General features: G+C 39.5%; 2 protein-coding genes across 10 annotated transcripts in view; both read left to right on the top strand.

The window, feature by feature from the left end:
- Positions 1–18071, top strand: part of ENPP2 (ectonucleotide pyrophosphatase/phosphodiesterase 2) — a 116383-nt gene that overhangs the window by 54493 nt on the left and 43819 nt on the right. For all 9 annotated transcript variants that reach the window (XM_054498977.2, XM_054498981.2, XM_054498975.2 and 6 more), the window contains exons 6-10: positions 1473–1570; positions 1791–1870; positions 2745–2864; positions 11133–11188; positions 17648–17713. In XM_054498977.2, the coding sequence (XP_054354952.2) occupies positions 1473–1570; positions 1791–1870; positions 2745–2864; positions 11133–11188; positions 17648–17713 (420 nt within the window). The remainder of the gene's footprint in view (positions 1–1472; positions 1571–1790; positions 1871–2744; positions 2865–11132; positions 11189–17647; positions 17714–18071) is intronic.
- On the top strand, positions 242–1224 carry LOC129042709 (cytochrome c-like). Its single transcript, XM_054498986.2, has one exon. The coding sequence runs from the start codon at positions 557–559 to the stop codon at positions 869–871; it is 315 nt and encodes a 104-aa protein (XP_054354961.2). The 5' UTR covers positions 242–556; the 3' UTR covers positions 872–1224.

Below are 18071 nucleotides of genomic sequence, written 5' to 3'. Positions count from 1 at the left end.
TCTGAACATCCCCTGTATTCCACCTCAGCTGAAGATTTTACAAAGTGCATCTGAATATTCTGGCTAAGACTTTTTCTCAGTATTGTTTTTTCTGGAGTTCTTGTTTTGCCTATTTTGCAGGGAGTGGGGAATGAAAGAGGAAGTCTAGAGAACCTTTAAAATTATGTTATCCAATAAGTAATTATTACTTATTGATTACACACCTGTAATCCCAGCACTCTGGGAGGCTGAGGTGGGCGTATCATTTGAGGTCAGGAGTTTGAGACCAGCCTGGCCAACATGGTGACACCCCTTCTCTACTAAAAAAAAAAATACAAAAAAAATTAGCCAGCGCTTGTAATCCCAGCTGCTTGGGAGGCAGAGGCATGAGAATCACTTGAACCCAGGAGGCAGAGGTTGCAGTGAGCCCAGATTGTGCCACTGGACTCCAGCCTGGACGAAAGAGACCCCCTCTAAAAAAAAAAAAAAAAAAAAAAAAAAGGCATCCAAGGCAGTGGGACATCTGACTTCTGAATGGGAACCTTTATAGCACCAGCGACCAAAGAGAGAATTAAATATGGGGGATGTTGAAAAAGGCAAGAGATTTTTTGTTCAGAACTGTGCCCAGTTCCACACTGTTGAAAAGGGAGGCAAACACATGGCTGAGTCAAATCTCCATGGTCTCTTTGCGGGGAAGACAGATCAGGCCATTGGATTCTCTTATACAGAGGCCCATAAGAACAAAAGCATCACCTGGGGAGAGGATACACTCATGGAGTATTTGGAGAATCCCAAGAAGCACATCCCCGGAACAAAAATGATCTTCGCAGACATGAAGAACAAGGCAGAAAGGGCGGCCTTGATAGCTCATCTCAAAAAAAGCTACCAATGAATAATAACAGGTCACTGTGTTATTTGTTACAAGACAAATATTTCATGACTTTTTAATTTGTACCATAACTTAACAGATCTCATACACAAGAATTCAGATAATGAATGACTGACAGAATATTTTTGTTGGGCAGTCTTGATTTAACCACGACTGGCTTGTGGTTAAATGGTTAAATGAATATGTTTGGTTTTTTAATTTAATTTTATTTTTTTGAGATGGAGTTTTGCTCTTGTCGGCCAGGCTGGAGTGCAATGGTGCGATCTCAGCTCACTGCAACATCTGTCTCCCCTGTTCAAGTGATTCTCCTGCCTCAGCATCCCAAGTAGCTGGGATTACAGGTGCCCACCATCACGCCCAGCTAATTTTTGTATTTGTAGTAGAGATGGGGGTTTCACCATGTTGGCCAGGCTGGTCTCGAACTCCTGACCTCAGGTGATCAGCCCGTCTCGGACTCCCAAAGTGCTGGGATTATAAGCGTAAGCCACCGCGCCCGGCGAAATTTTTTCTTGGAAATTATTGCGCCCATTATTGAGAATCACTAGGTGTAATGGCAACTCTGTGGCGATAAGGTTTCTAAAAGCTTAATGTGTTACCGTTTAAGGTTTGTTCGCCCTCCATTAATCATCTTCTCCGTGGACGGCTTCCGCGCATCATACATGAAGAAAGGCAGCAAAGTCATGCCTAATATTGAAAAACTAAGTAAGTAATTTCCATACTCTGTGTTCTTATCTGTAATCCAGGATCTCCACAGTAACAAGTGGGCTGTGGGCTTTGAGATCTAGGCACGTAGTTTTAAATGGGTTTTATTATTTGAAATACAGAAGTGAAGGTAACACGTGTCTGAGTGTTTATAAAATGGATTTTCTATAAGCAATTCCTGTTGGTTCTCTTGTTCTAATATTTGCAATTCTCTTTCCAGGGTCTTGTGGCACACATTCTCCTTACATGAGGCCGGTGTACCCAACTAAAACCTTTCCTAACTTATACACTTTGGCCACTGTAAGTATTTTTTCAAATGATACACATTCAAAGGGCTGATTTCATCCTGGAATGACTTTAAAGGGGAGACTTTTACTTTTAAAACGTGTTCCTTAGTGTTCAAAGAAAATCTTTCTGTTTTCCACCTTATCTGGGTCATTTGTTCACAGCAAATGCCTTTTACAACTTTGTGGGTGATTGAACTTCATTCCAGCTTTAAAGCTGAAACTTTTCTCAGGTGCGGTTCTGTTTGAACACATACATTAAACTTCTCTCAAATACCAGAGGGTCTATTGTTTATTTTCTGAATTTGCAAATAAAAATGTTGACTTCATATGTATACATAATAAAACCTAAAGTATAATAATAATAATAATGATAATAAAAGAAAAAAAAAATCCAAAAAAAAAAAAAAAAATGTTGACTTCAGGGCTATGTTTTAATTTTCAGGTACTTCAAATTCTACCACTCTTTCTTCTTTAAAACATAATTTATTTATTTATTTTTATTGATTTGGGGAGCAATAGAATTTAGAAAGAAGGAAAAGTGTATTTAGAAATAGAAGCTTCTTTGGAGGCACATGTATACATTCCAAACTAAAGGTTAATTTATTGTCATGAAAATTATTGTCATCTTCTTAAATTACAGCAGTAAAAAACCCCAATATTAAATTTCTTATGATCATATTAAGTTTCTCAGATGGCTTATAATTTGTCCCATAGATATTATTCATGTTTGCTCAAACAGATACACAGTGAAGGTTATATATGTCTTATATAATTTTGGAAATTAAGTATTGCTATAAAACCTTCTCTGCTAAGAAAATTCATACTAGAATTAATGTATGTGGATTATTGTATTGTTATTTTAACAATAAATTTGCTTTTACAAAAAGGGGCTATATCCAGAATCACATGGAATTGTTGGCAATTCAATGTATGATCCCGTATTTGATGCCACTTTTCATCTGCGAGGGCGAGAGAAATTTAATCATAGATGGTGGGGAGGTCAACCGGTAAGTTTTGCATTTATTGTGTGTCTATGTGTTTGTGTGTTCATGTATTGAGACATTTCATCCCCAAATTTGTTAGACGTGGAAAAAATGCATATAATTTCCTCATGCTTGGCAATGTTTCTGTCTTTTGATACTTTTAATATACATACAAACATGAAATATGTGTATATATGCATTATATATGTATATATATCTGATATATGTGTATATATTATATATTTATGTATGTATACATACATATGTGCACATAGAATATACATGTATGTATACATATGTGTATGTGTCTCTGTGTGTATATATGCATGCATGTTTGTGAGGCTATGATTATAAAAGTGAGATGATATGAATGTCTTCCCTAGGATTATGGTGGTGACAATGGTGATGAGGTGAATTTCAGAACTATTTTGACAAAGAAATAGTCAGATCTCATTGATTTCCCAGATTTAGGGGTATAATAAAAAAGAGAAGTGTATGACTGTGACTTCCCCAATATGTTAGCCCTGATGCTATAATAACAGAAACAGGGAAACTTGCTGGAAAAAAAGGGAACTCACTGAAATCCACAGTAAATTCATGAATTTTTAAATTTAATCTATTTTTTAAAAATCATAAAGTTAAATATAAAAAGCAGAATACTACCTTGATACTGAAATAGCAAATTAATACTTTGAAAAGAAATCACCCTGTTTACTTCAGATCAAATGACTGGGCAGAAAATAAAAAGGGTTGTAGGTGGCTTTCTACCTAATGTTTTTCCTGTGACCGTGTGTATGGTTACGCAACTTGCTTTGGTCAGACATGAGCAAAGCAGCATAAAGCCACAGTTGTTGAATGTGCAGAGCTGGGCTGAAGTGTACAAGCTTCTGGCCAGAAGTATCAGAATCACCTAGGAACATATCCCAGGGCACACAGGCAATCAGAAACATGTAGAAGTAAGATGGTAAGTGGTTCCATCTCATGCCAATTCTGATTGGAGACAGTGGCTTCCTGGAGCACTTGTTAGAGAAGAGGGCTGGGAGAACTTTGTGCACTCAACCGTGGCATGACTGGTGGGCAGTGTCTGCACACATCCGTGTATCCACCATGCCTCAATGATCTTGTACCTGGAAATGTTTGCTGCAATTTATGGACAAAGTAAGGACTATAAATAGAAATTTTTTCTTAAGGTATCTCACTTTAAGGAAAGGTCATTTGTGATCAAAATATTTATATTGCATAATAGGTAAATCAGTATGCAAGGATAAATATGAGCTTTTTATTAAAAAAATAAACATTGGAAGACTTCTTGTACATCTGCAGAAAAGTTTCTTTATAATAGATGTTCTGATTCTGCTGTCTTTATTCAGGCTGGACTCCCAGAAGTCCATAATGGCCCTAGGGTGTGATCATAGTGAAATTTGTTGACAGGGTGGATTTTTCAAAGTTTATGATAGGGGAATATTTTATGAGTAAACAAAATGATTGAAATTAGAGCTCCATTAAGCTTTCACTAGTGGGTCTTTTATATTAATTTGATCATGGAAGCAAACTTACCTGAAGAACCTTAAAGGATTAGAGATAAATAGTAATTTTATCAAATTGGATCACCTTACACCAAGTGTTGACATAAGGTTTCCTTTGGGTTAGGATGACTCAGAAGAAGATGAGGCCACATATTCATTAACTTCTGCAAAAGCGGAGCAGAGGAAATGCTGTTAACCTGCCCAATGAAGTGAAGTCTCTGTTTCAGCTCTGTTTACCTGTTTCCTCACTAACTCCCAAAGTTGACGCATCTGACCAAGTTTAGTACTTTCCTCATGCTGACCAAGATTTGTGGTGAAACTGACTAGTGTTTCCGTCATCTTGGGCAAGATGGCCACCATAAGAATTCCTAGGAGGGGCCGGGCGCGGTGGCTCATGTGCGGTGGCTCAGCACTTTGGGAGGCTGAGGTGGGTGGATCACGAGGTCAGGAGTTTGAGACCAGCCTGGCCAACATAGTGAAACTCCATCTCTACTAAAAATACAAAAAATTAGCCAGGCGTGGTGGCGGGCACCTGTAATCCTAGCTACTCAGGAGGCTGAGGCAAGAAAATTGCTTGAACCAGGACGTGGAGGTTGCAGTGAGTTGAGATCACACCATTGCACTCCAGCCCGGGTGACAGTGCGAGACTCCATCTCAAAAAAAAAAAAAAAAAAAAGAATTCCCAGGAGCATAGTAACTACAATTTAAAAGCACATTTTATTGAAATTTGGCATATTGGAAAAACATATAGACAAAGTATTGTTCTATTCTATTATACAGTAGGGTGTTCTATTATACAGTAGGGTGACTATAGCAAATAACAATGTAGTGTATTTAAGATGGAAAATTTTAAATGTTGTCACCAAAACGAAATGATAAATGTTTAAAGTTATGGATATGGTAATTACCCTGATTTGATCATTATACAATGTACACATGCATTGAAACATCACACTGTATCCCATAAATATGCACAATTATTATGTCAGTTATAAATAAAAAGTAATTAATTAAAAAGAAACTTTAGTCAAAGTATAAGAATATAAGCAACTAAAAGTACTATAAGAAAAAAATTAATGAATATTCTACAAGCATTTATACCATCCTCTCAGAGGCTTCTACATTTTAAAATCACCAGTGAAAAAATATTTATAAAAGTCTTATAAATTTTTATACATTCATAAGAGAAAATATTTATACAAATCTTAGACTGATAATTAAATTAAACTCAATTTATTTTTACTGAGGGACTAAACCATGTAAGACATTTATCCAAATGGCATAGGGGTCAGATTACATGGTGAATAAAAGCCACTTCTTGTCCTAGCATAAACTCTAGTAGATGGGATGAGGCAATTGTACAATGGCCATTTGAAAATTTGAATCTAACTAGGCATCTTCCAAACATAATTTAATTTAGTCTTTTATAATTAATCTTTTTTTTTAGCCTTGATATAGCCAATTAAACAAAGTCTAGTCTGTTTTTAATTTGCTAATACTCAGCAGGGACTGCTAGAAGCAGTCATTTGCTGTAGGACCCTACATTTCTCATACGTAGTTTAATGGAGTTCCTTAAGTGGGTTGGCTTCTTTGGAAATTCTCTCTGCTACGGTCCTGCAATTTCTAATACAAAGATACTTCCATGGGGTTGTTCCCTGTTCAGTTTAAATTTGGATTCTCAGCAATGGGAGGAATGAATGGGATTCCTAGGAGTTGACTAAATGTGGAGATTTGAGAAACAAGTCTAATACCCCATCATGATCCAAGTCCCCTGAAGTCGGCATTTCTGGAGTAAGGTGTTTCTAAGAGGAGCAGATTATTATTTTTTAAAAATTTATTATTATTATATTTAATGAGACAAGGTCTTAGTATAGTCGCCCAGGCTGGAGTGCAGTGGCATGATTTTGGCTCACTGCAGTCTCAGCCTCTCGGGCTCAAGCAACCCTCCCACCTCAGCCTCCTGAGCAGGTGGGACTATAGGCACACACCTACCATGCCTGGCTAATTTTTGTATCTTTTGTAGAGACCACATTTCGCCTTGTTGCCCAGGATTGTCTCCAACTTCTGAGCTCAAGCAAGGTGCCTGCCTCAGCCTCTCAAAGTCTTGGGATTACAGGCGTGATCCCAACTGCAACTGTCCAGCAGATGCATTCTTATCACTTAAGTTGCTTGACCTAGAATTGCTCTCTGCCAGTATTGGTGATACAATGAGTTGGAACAGAAGCCATTTTAGTGAATGACTGCAGTGTAAAAATGCAAGAAATGTGTGTTTAAGACAGAGACAGCAAGGAGAAGAAGAATGACACAGAATAGGGGTGACTTTCCAGGCCAGAAGGGATTGACTTGATGGAAAGTACAAGTCATTGCTAACCTCTTTTTATCTGTTTTATTGTCCTGATAAAGAGACGATATTTCTTTTCAGGAACATTTAACCTATTCTTTATTCTGTTGTTTCTTTTCCATATGCTACCGTAGACCTGCAGTTTTTTCTGTTTGTACTGTATCCAAATGTACCTAGTTAGGGCGAGCTCTGCTAACCTGGCGCCTTTGCTTACCAGCCTCTTATTTTTCTTCCAAATTTCATCTGAAGTGTCTGTCCCCAGGAGGCCTTCCTTCCCCCAGCATTTCCAGCTCTGGCTAAGCAAAGTGACTGTCCTTTGGGCTTTTATATTTTTTCTATCACAAATTTGACAACCTCTTTTTATTTTTATTTTTTTTGAGACAGAGTTTTGCTCTGTCGCCCAGGCTGGAGGGCAGTGGCACAGTCTCGGCTCACAGCAACCTCCGCCTCCCGGGTTCAAGTGATTCTCGTACCTCTCCCTCCTGGGTAGCTGGGATTACAGGCGTGTGCCACCATGCCCAGATAAAATTTTTTTGTATTTTTAGTAGAGTGGAATTTCACTATGTCAACCAGGCTGATCTCGAACTCCTGACCTCAAGTGATCTGTCTGCCTTGGCCTCCCAAAGTGCTGGGATTACAGGTGTGAGCCACTGCGCCTGGGCTGACTACCTCCTTTTGAAGTTGGTTATTCACAGGTCTGCTTTGCACTGCAGGTCCCATGCAGGTAGGGACTTGGTGTATTTCTGTTTTGAAGACCCAATCTAGAGCCTGGCTCCACTATTGTGTTTTGGATGGAACTGTTCTTCTGTTCTTTGCTTCCTTTGGGAGCATGTTTGGCCTGTGCTTCCCCTAGGGTAGGTGGCATTAAGGACAACACTCCATCTCAGCCTCGGCAGCTCCAGCCACATGCCAACAGCTTCCTCACTCACCTCCTTCTGACCCTAATCACGTGGAAACCAGCTGCATTGGGCCCCAGTCTCTTCTGCTGCCTCCCCCAACCCTCACACCCTTAATTTGTTCTGATTCTCAGCGATTGATCTGCTGAAGCAAGTGCCCCACCCATCCCCTGGTCTCCTAGAATTCTGTTTATCCTAGCTCAATGCTTTTGAATGCAAAGAAATGATTTCCCTTTGAGGAACTGCTAGAAAGACTGCACTAGTAGTTTATGGTTTTTGAAAAAATGTTTTTGGCTAATATTTTTCTTTTTCCAAACTTCTCCTTTTCTCCCAAAGCTATATGCTGAATTTGAGAAAGTGTTGAATTTCATATTTAACCCACTTGGTTCCTGTGGAGGAAGCCTTTCTGATTTCTAATAAATAGCACATCACAAGATACAATGTCATTCCCATTTGTCCCCTTTTCACAAAGCAGCATCTAGGACACAAATGTTGAAAGCTGGGCCCCCAGATAAAGGAAAGCAATGCAGGGAGTTTTGGGATTAGAGGGAGAAAGCCCAAACCCAGTGTTTTCTTAAGCTTATTTTTTTAGTTGTATGATTTTTTTTTTTTTTTTTAACAGACAGAATCTCACTCTTTCATCCAGCCTGGAGGGCAGTGGTGCGATCTCAGCTCTCTACAACCTACCTCTACCTCCTGGGTTTAAGTGATTCTCCTGCCTCAGCCTCCTGAGTAGCTGGGATTACAGGTGCCCATCACAACGCCTGGCTGATTTTTGTATCTTTAGTAGAGACGGGTTTCACCATGTTGGCCAGGCTGGTCTCGAACTCCTGACCTCAGGCGATCCACCCTCCTCGGCCTCCCAAAGTGCTGGGATTATAGGCATGAGCCACCGCACCTGACCTGATTTTTTTTTTTTTTAAACTACCCTCTGAAGAAATTTATATTGCATTCAAATTCAGAGAAATTTTGACACTTATGTCTCTGAATTAACAAGGAACCAGGAAGCTTCTCTCTCTCTCTCTCCTTTTTATAACCTTATTGGCTTGTATTCACTTTTCTTCTTCTGGACCAATATTTTAGTGCCTTTTTTCCCCCTCTTGGGAAAATGTGCTTTTCATTTTAAGTATTTTATCTTTTTGTTTAGTTTTTATACTTTTCTGATCATGCTCTCAATTTTCTTTTTGAAAAGGTGGTCAACTTGACTTTTACCAAGAAACAGGCAGAATTTTTCTGCTTTTTGATTTTTTTTAGAAGAAATACAAATTTTACCTTTAAGTTGCCTCTATTGTTTACACTGTATGCTTCTAAGACACACTGCTTTTTAAAATTGGTTGGTTTTTTTTTCTGATTATTGTCACTGTAAAATTGTTGGAAAGTGCAGAAAAATATAAAGAACAAATGATCTTAATTTTGCCATCATAATAATTTTAACATACCCTGTCATTTTCACTCTGTGTGCTCCTTCCTTTTGACACTGCAAAGACCTCTTCCAGTTATCTTTTTTCCCTAAGGATTACTGAGTTAAATTAACTCTCAGAACTTCCTGTTGCCCTAATGATGCCAACATCAGTATGTATTCTACAGTATACTTTTTGAAAGTGCAGGGTCATTATTTGAGAAATTTGTATTAAAAATTTGTTTTCCTTTAGGAAACTCCATATTAATCTTAAATTTCATAGATGCCAAGTATTGCCGAGTACAATCTTCTTGGAAACAGCAAGGCAGTACATCTAGGAAGTTGTTTGGATATTGGAATGTGCTAAGATTGTGTATGTGCAATTAAAATAAGCATGAAAATAGGTCTCTTAATATAAGGAGCTGGCCTCTTTGGGAACTGGCATGGTTTTATAGTGTGTCCAGCACTTCATTTGAGCTCATCTTCTTGCTGGTGGAGGTGCTGGAACAAGAATGAATGAAAGTCCAGGACACATTCTGAACCCTAGTTGGGCTGGGGTTCCTGGAGGATGCCAGAATTTGTCTTTAAAGTAGAAAGAGCTTTGGACCAAATGGAGTGAAGCGCTCTCATAACAATCTGAGATTCTTATGTCTCCAAACATCCCAGGGAACCAAAAGTCTGGCCAAGAAAGTCTGGTCCCTCAGAGCCATGTGAATACGATGAGGCCCCTACCTCTCCCGGGCTGATGAAATTCACCAGCAGCTCAGAACCCACAGACTGAAGAGTGCTCTGGACGTTCTCCTGCCCCATCCCTCATTTGCCAGCTACAGTAGCTGTGAGTTTGGGGCTGAGGATTTCTAGAGGCTCCAAGGGGTCTGGAATCCTTTTCGAGCTTTCCCAGGGCAGGTATCCCAGATGATTTTGAAACAATGGTTAAGCTCCTGGAGGTTCTCCACCTCCCAGTTACCCATTTCTTCAAAAAATAAGTTGTCACTCTTTAAGGATACTCTCAAAGGCTGGTGACAATGAAACCAGAAAAGGGGCTGGCTACAATTCCCAGATCATTTTTGTTTTGGTCTTAGGCAAACCGCAGTTCTCTCTCGTATTTGCTTCCATTCTCTTTCTTTAAGTGAGGGGTTTTCTTCTCATAGACTTCTGTTCAGTGGGACACTTGCCATCTTAGGCTGTTTTTAATATTACTAGAATAACTGGATTATTTATTTCCATTATTGCATAACAATAAATATGTAAATGTATCGAGTGTTGGCCAGATGTTAAGACACTGGTTTAAGGACTTTAAATGTATTAACTCATTAAAGCTTAGAATAATCCTATGTGCTAGCTAATATTATTTACATTGTAAAGGAAACAGAAACACAAAGATATTAAGTAACTTGCCAAAGGACTACATGGCTGGTAAGTGACAGAAACAAGGCTTAAAATCCAAACAGTCTGGATGCAGAGCCCAGGTTCTAAACTCCTATATCTTATGCCTCCCCAATAGTACATGGTGTAAAGAATATTTTAAAAATCTTAATGAAATGCTTGGTTCACTTAACTTATTCTAGGAACTTTCCCTCAAAATAACATTTACCAAAAGGCTAGGTAAAAGATATAGGAAAAATCAAAATTAAAAATTAGCCTTTTCCCCCCTTCTCATTCATCTAGTTTAAACTGAAACAAGACGATCTGGGTTCCAAAATTCTGACATCTGGGTGCCAAATTGGGGCACTCCTCCCCGAGGCTTTCAATAGTAAAGGAAACATATGGCTCACTCTTGAGTCCTTTGATGAGCAGAATTCTGCTGCATAAGTTAATTGTTCAAAACAATGATCAGAAAAGACAGGTACAGAAGAGAGAGGATTTGAGATAAAATAAGATTTTTAAAAATATGTCACTAGAGTCATAGCAGGAGCTTTTGAGAGCTTTTGCAGAGAATATATTGAATAACATTTGTGGAAATAATGATTCTGACTTCCAGATGTGAAAATAAATGGTTGCAAATAATGGGAAATTTATGTTGGGGTATGAGTAGAGTATAAGATATCTGATCTAATGTATTTTTAAAACTTTTTCTTCTTTGACAAAAACTCAGAACACATTTTAAGCCGCTTATATTTTCCTCATTAGCTATGGATTACAGCCACCAAGCAAGGGGTGAAAGCTGGAACATTCTTTTGGTCTGTGTAAGTTACCTTTATTTTGTCAATGTTTATAAAATGACAGCTATGATTCAATTTATAAAACATCAATTTAAGTTTTATTTTGTTTCAGTTAAATGTGAAAATATAGAACTTTTGAATAATTACTAAATCAAAATAACCTTCCAGGTGTTTTTTTTCCTGAGGTCCTCCCTCTGTGCCTCATCCTACCTTCTCTTTGTCTTCCAGCTCTCCTTTTTTCCATCCTGTCTCTCTCTCTTTTTTTTTTTTTTTGAGATGAAGTCTTGCCCTGAAACCCAGGCTGGAGTGCAGTGGCGCAATCTTGGCTCACTGCAACCTCTGCCTCCTGGGTTCAGGGGATTCTCCTGCCTCAGCCTCCCAAGTGGCTGGAATTACAGGCACCTGCTACCACTCCCGGCTAATTTTTTGTATCTTTAGTAGAGACAGGGTTTCACCATGTTGGCCAGGCTGGTCTCAAACTCCTGACCTCGTGATCCGCCTGCCTCTGTCTCCCAAAGTGCTGGGATTACAGGCATGAGCCACCGTGCCCGGCCCCATCCTCTCTTAACAGAATGTAAGTAAGATGGTCTCTCCTCCTTCCGGATGTCCTTTAGATTTTTCTATTCCTGTTTGTAGGTTTTTGGTAACTTGCCATCTAGGACATGTATATTTCTCTTAGACTATTTATGGCAGTGGCTTTCATTATCATTTTCTATAAATATATGACAACATATTATATTTATTTTGGTTCACAACTTAAAAATATCTAGATGGTCTCAGGCCTCTGGGGAGCTGATGGAGTCATCTAGAGATTGAAAGTTCCAGACAGGAGACCAAGGGGAAGCCTCTATTTTCACCTCATTTTCCCACTGAACTCCAGGATTTTTCTAATAAGAAAATGGGGCTCCTTTCCATCCCTAAAGAAGTGATGGGGGGATAAGCAGTTAATGTTCATAAGCCTTAAGATGAATCTTACCTAATAAAAGTATTAACATGTTGATGATTTTTAAGGTTCCTTAGTAAGAAAAGGAATCTGTTTCAACTTTCACGGGGATTTTGTTCCCACTGAGATGTTCTTTCCATCTTTTTTTTTTTTTTTTGTAAACCACCTAAAGCTGTTTCTGTATTTGCCTCTATGCCTAACAAAATTCTGAGTATTCTATGATAGCAGTGTGCTGAGAGCCATTGCAGGCTCAAATTAATCCAGAACGGTACCGTCTGTATTCTCTAAAATCAGAAATAAAAGTAGCTTTTTCAGATTTGAAGGGCTAAATTGAAATTGGGTTTGGTGATTTGAATCTAGCACACACAGTCCCTTTAAAAGATTTCTTTCTTTCTTTCTTTTTTTTTTTTTTTGAAGAGATTTCTGAGTTGAGAAGTAAGAGTAGGTAGGTTGGAAATGATACTGCTTAATATAAACAGCATGTTGATTTACCAATGTTATCCTACGCGTGACATTTCTTTAACTCTTGACTGTCATAGATGCTTATAGAAGTAATTTCTTCTGTTCTGTAACATATTTGCCTGGCAGAATGGAGAGGAGCCAACAACATAATTAATACTGAGTCCCCACCTTTGCCCCCCTGAAACTGCTGCAAAGCCTCATTGAAAAGGCCCAGTGTTCTGGTTTTGAATGGCAATTTTCTCCACCCATTTGAAACCACTTATAAGAAGGTGGCTTTTGTATGCTGCAAAGATGTCTATAGCTTTCATTTTCTTCTCAGACTATTATTTTATCTCTGTATCCTGAAAGTGACTTGGATTCATTTTTTCCCCTTTTGTTTTGAAGCATTTTACAACTTTAAAAAAATAGGATCACACTTTCAGTTAGTTAAGAGAATATATATGTCAAGGAAATCTACACAGTGTATATTCTGAAAACTTAAAAAAATTTAGAACCTGATTCAAACCATATACTTAGACTTTGAAGGCCATCTTTTTAACATGGTTCCGTACTGCAACCTAGAATTATTCTTGCTTGTTAAATGATAGTATTTCATTCCAAAATAATCTTCGGCTGATGCTCCATTCTTTTGTGCCAATTCAAGTTCAAAGACAGTAATTCCCATTATGTATGATTGTTTACATTGATTCTCATCCCAGCTTGGCTGCTTATTAGATTGGTGACCCTGGACTAGTGATTTAATCTCTGCACAAATCCATGTCCTCATCTTCAAATAAAAATTATAGTGTCTTGGGCTGGGTATGGTGGCTCACGCCTGTAATCCCAGCACTTTGGGAGGTTGAGGTGGGCAGATCACCTGAGGTCAGGAGTTCGAGACCAGCCTATCCAACATGGAGAACCCTCGTCTCTCCTAAAAAAAAAAATACAAAATTAGCCGGGCATGGGGACACATGTCTGTAATCCCAGCTACTCGGGAGGCTGAGGCAGGAGAATAGCTTGAACCTGGAAGCAGAGGTTTTGGTGAGCTGAGATCATGCCACTGCACTCCAACCTGGGCAACAAGAGTGAAACTCTGTCTCAGAAAAAAAATATATATATATATACACACACACACACACACACATATATATGGCATCTTCATCATGGGATGTTGCAAAGATGCAATGAGCTAACATATTTAAAATGCTTATGGCCGGGCGTGGGGGCTCATGCCTGTAGTCTGAGCACTTTGGAAGGCAGGTGATCGCTTGAGCACAGGAGTTTGAGACCAAGCTGGCTGGGCAACATGGCAAAACCCCATCTCTACAAAATATACGAAAATTGGCCAGGCATGGTGGCATGTGCCTATAGTCCCAGCTACTTGGGAGGCTGAGGTGGAAGGATCTCCAAACCCGAGGAAGCTGAGGCTGCAGTGAGCTGAGATGGCACCACTGCACCCCAGCCTGGGAAACAGAGTGAGACCCTGTCTCAAAAATAAAATAAAATAGGCCGGGCGCGGCGGCTCACACCTGTAATCCCAGCACTTTGGGAGGCCAAGGTGGGTGGATCACAAGGTCAGGAGATTGAGACCATCCTGGCTAACACGGTGAAACCCCGTCTCTACTAAAAATACAAAAAATTAGCCGGGCGTGGTGGTGGGCGCCTGTAATCCCAGCTACTCAGGAGGCTGAGGCAGGAGAATGGCGTGAACCTGGGAGGCGGAGCTTGCAGTGAGCCGAGACCATGCCGCTGCACTCCAGCCTGGGGGACAGAGCAAGACTCCGTCTCAAAAAATAAAAAATAAAATAAAATAAAACAACATAAAATGCTTATTAGGGTATTTGGTACATAGAGAACAACTAATAAATGGTATTTGTTTTCTTGTTCACATTCTGTCTTTCAACATTAACTAGACAAGGGCTATATATGACTTAAGATAATTTGCTCCCCTTTACTAGTAAATACTTAATTTAGTCTTTTTTTTTTTGACCATGTCTAATATACTTGATCTCATGACAAATTCTCCATCAATCAGTGGTGTGAAGACAGCAACATGTACCCCATTTCTTTTTTTGCTCTTTCTTGTTCAGATTTATTTGTGCTGTCTGTGCATTGTATTTGAATATTTGAAACGCTAATGGCTAAGGGCCGTGTTCTTTTGGTCTCTGAGGTTATTTCATAAAGATAACCTAAGAACTCCTAGGAAACTTAGAGACAACCTTGCCCAACTCCTCATTTAAGAGATTAGAGGCCTGGTGTGGTGGCTCATGCCTGTAATCCCAGGACTTTGGGAGGCCGAGGCGGGTGGATCACTTGAGGTCAGGAGTTCAAAACCAGCCTGGCCAACATGGTGAAACCCTGTCTCTACTAAAAATACAAAAATTAGCCAGGCCTGGTGGCAGGCACCTTTAATCCCATCTACTTGGGAGGCTGAGGCAGGAGAATCACTTGAACCGGGGAGGTGGAGGTTGCAATGAGCCGAGATTGTGTCACTGCACTCCAGCCTAGGCGACAGAGCAAGACTCCATCTCAACAATTAAAAAAAAAAGAGATTGAGAGGATAGAACACTAAGGCCTAGAGAGGTTAAATGTTGCACCTAAGGTCAGAGGTAGGATGGCTACTCAGACCTCCAGCGTCCTCATCTTATTCTCTTAACACAAACACAATCAGCCCCTGCCCAGAAAAGAATAATCACTTGCTTATCTTTCCCCCAAAGAAAATGACAACTCCTCCATAATAGTCTTTTTGGTAGGAATATCTTTATTTATGTTTACACAAATGCCTTAAACCCAATATGCCCTTAACAAATATTTTGTGAATGAATACATCATCTCTGCGGACCTATACATTTAGTATATAACAATAAAAGCTAACATTTCTCTAAACCCTTTCTATGTGCCCAGCACTATTCTAAATGCTTTTCACTATTCTAAATGTACACTCTTTTCACCTTTACGACAACTTTATGAGATAGGTACTATTATTGTCCTCGTTTTCCAGAGGCATCAAAAGTTTACATAACTTGCCAAGTCTTACCACCAGCATTTGTTGGAGTCAGGATTCAAACCCAAGCACTCTGGCCTCATAGCTGGCGCTTTTAATTCCCTGTCTACCGTTGTTCAAGTACCCCATCCTACGAGGGCATTCAGGGGTGAGCATTCTGAGCTTGACACAGATTCTGTTAGTTTGTATTTTTTCCATTAGTATTAAAAGTGGGTTCATTAGGGCTCATTTCTGTGGCTTAACACCAATTACGTAAAATAAAGCAGCTTTTAGGCAGGTAGTGAAATAAGGTAAAATGAAAAGACTCTGGCATTCACTTTTTTTTTTAAACAGGAAAGAATTCAAAGTATGCAATTATTTTGCTCAGATACAAAGGATTTCTAAAGCTGAAGAATTAAATTCCTTAAGTGATTAACTTGGCTTTGCTCTGCCTATTTCTAATTCAATTATAGGATATAGTGATCAGGTTCACATTTATCCAATAGCATTGGAATATGTTTAAATTTGGACTCATTTTATGGCACACATGATTTTCTGGTCTTGTGTGATAGTTCCAGAAAGAAAGGATGCCTGGGGAATGACAAATCCCTGTGAGCTGGATGGTGATGGGGGAGGGAGAGAAACCACTTGATGAGAGCCCCGGCTGGAGGATTTATCCTTCTGCTGGCTCTCTCACTGCTGATGTCCACCGAGAGTAAAAGTTTGAATGGCTTATCAGTGTTCCACAATAATTTTTCCCTGACCACATTTAAACTTGTGCTTTACTTTGAAGTCATCATGAATACGCCTCTAATGCCTGGTCTTGGATGGGGGAGTGAAAATGCATTTTGTGCTCCCTGTTGGGAAAGAGTGGGTGAATTTCCCCTGACTAAAGATATCACTCAGCTTGTGAGCATCTTAATGTAACTCAGCCTGGGATGCAGTACTGTCATGTTAGCTGCGAGCCCTTAGAGCCCTTAAAGCTAGTGCCAGACTTAGGGTAATTATATTTCAACAGAGGAAAGAGACTTAAACACAAAAGTCATTGTGGATGAAGATTATACCCTTTTTGTCAGTCTGTTAATTATATGTGCCTATTCTTTTTTTTTTTTTTTTTTTTTGAGACAGAGTTTCACTCTTGCTGCCCAGGCTGGAGTGCAATGGCGTAATCTTGGCTCACTGCAACCTCTGCCTCCCGGATTCAAGCGATTCTCTTGCCTCAGCCTCCCAAGTAGCTGGGATTACAGGCATGTGCCACCATGCCTGGCTAATTTTGTATTTTTAGTAGTGATGGGGTTTTGCCATGCTGGTCAGGCTGGTCTCGAACTCCTGACGTCAGGTGATCTGCCTGCCTCGGCTTCCCGAAATGCTGGAATTATAGGCATGAGCCACTGCACCTGGCCTATTCTTGGTAGATTTTTATAGGGCTGGAAGAAAATGGCAAGAATACCTTCCCTAACCCATTATTTTATAGAGGAGGAACTTAAAGTTTCAGGTTAGATAGTGTTTCTAAAGTCATACCGTTATTTAGAGGCAGAAAGATGACTAATTATGATCATTAATAAAAATATGTTTTTAAAGAACTTACCGTGTCTTAGGCACTGGACATGCCCTTTCCTTGTCTTGTCTCATTTCTTCCTTACAACCAAGCTGTACAGTGTCCTTTGCTGTTAGCTTTATCTTACTGATGAGTAAACTGAGACCGAGTGGTCAAGAGAGGTCACATTGCCAGCAAGAGGTGGATTGGGGATGTAAGTACTGATCCCTTTATGGCCACAGCTAAAGGCTCGACAGAATAAATGACAATGATTCTGAAACCAGGGTCCTTTCTGCTTGTAGTGGAGTTTCTGATTAGCAAGACAGGTTCCTCATTCTGACTGTGAATCAGAGTTTCCAGTGTAGTCTTCTGTGGAAGAGGTTGAGCAACGTAATATGTTGCAAATGGAAATAGTAGTTTAAATGCTAATTCGAAAGAGGGCCTTTTACTACAAATGAAGTGAAAACAGATGGTGGTAAATAGACAGCATTTGGCCTGGGTGCAAGAGCAAGCACTCATCAGGCTTGACTTTGTGGAAATGAAACCTAACAACATGCTTTGCTTGTTTTTACCCTCCAGTGTCATCCCTCACGAGCGGAGAATATTAACCATATTGCAGTGGCTCACCCTGCCAGACAATGAGAGGTATTTGTTTCTCTCTTTCTTCTTTCTTCAGTACATTTCTATCTTAGTTTAGAATTGCGTGAAACACTAGACTGTGGAATAGAAGCACAGCCAATGTTTGGAATTAAAACTTTTGTGGTTCTTAGCCTTAAGTGTTACTTCCCTAAGAAGGATACAATAGACTTTGGTTCTTGGGACCATTTAATTACTTGGATTACTGCAGCTATTAATTCTGTCCACTACAGCAGAGCTGAAGGGAGTTTCTGGCTTCGATAAATGAACCAGCAGCATCCCAAGGATTGCGGAAATATAAAGAGAGACGCTTCTCCGTAATGGAGTTAGTTGTTGTTTCAGGCTGCGGATTGCACAGCCCAAGTGA

This window comes from Pongo pygmaeus, chromosome 7, assembly GCF_028885625.2.
Source record: "Pongo pygmaeus isolate AG05252 chromosome 7, NHGRI_mPonPyg2-v2.0_pri, whole genome shotgun sequence".
Taxonomy (NCBI): Eukaryota; Metazoa; Chordata; class Mammalia; order Primates; family Hominidae; genus Pongo; species Pongo pygmaeus.
Note: the sequence above shows the minus strand (reverse complement) of the source record. Positions and strands in the feature narration are given on the sequence as shown.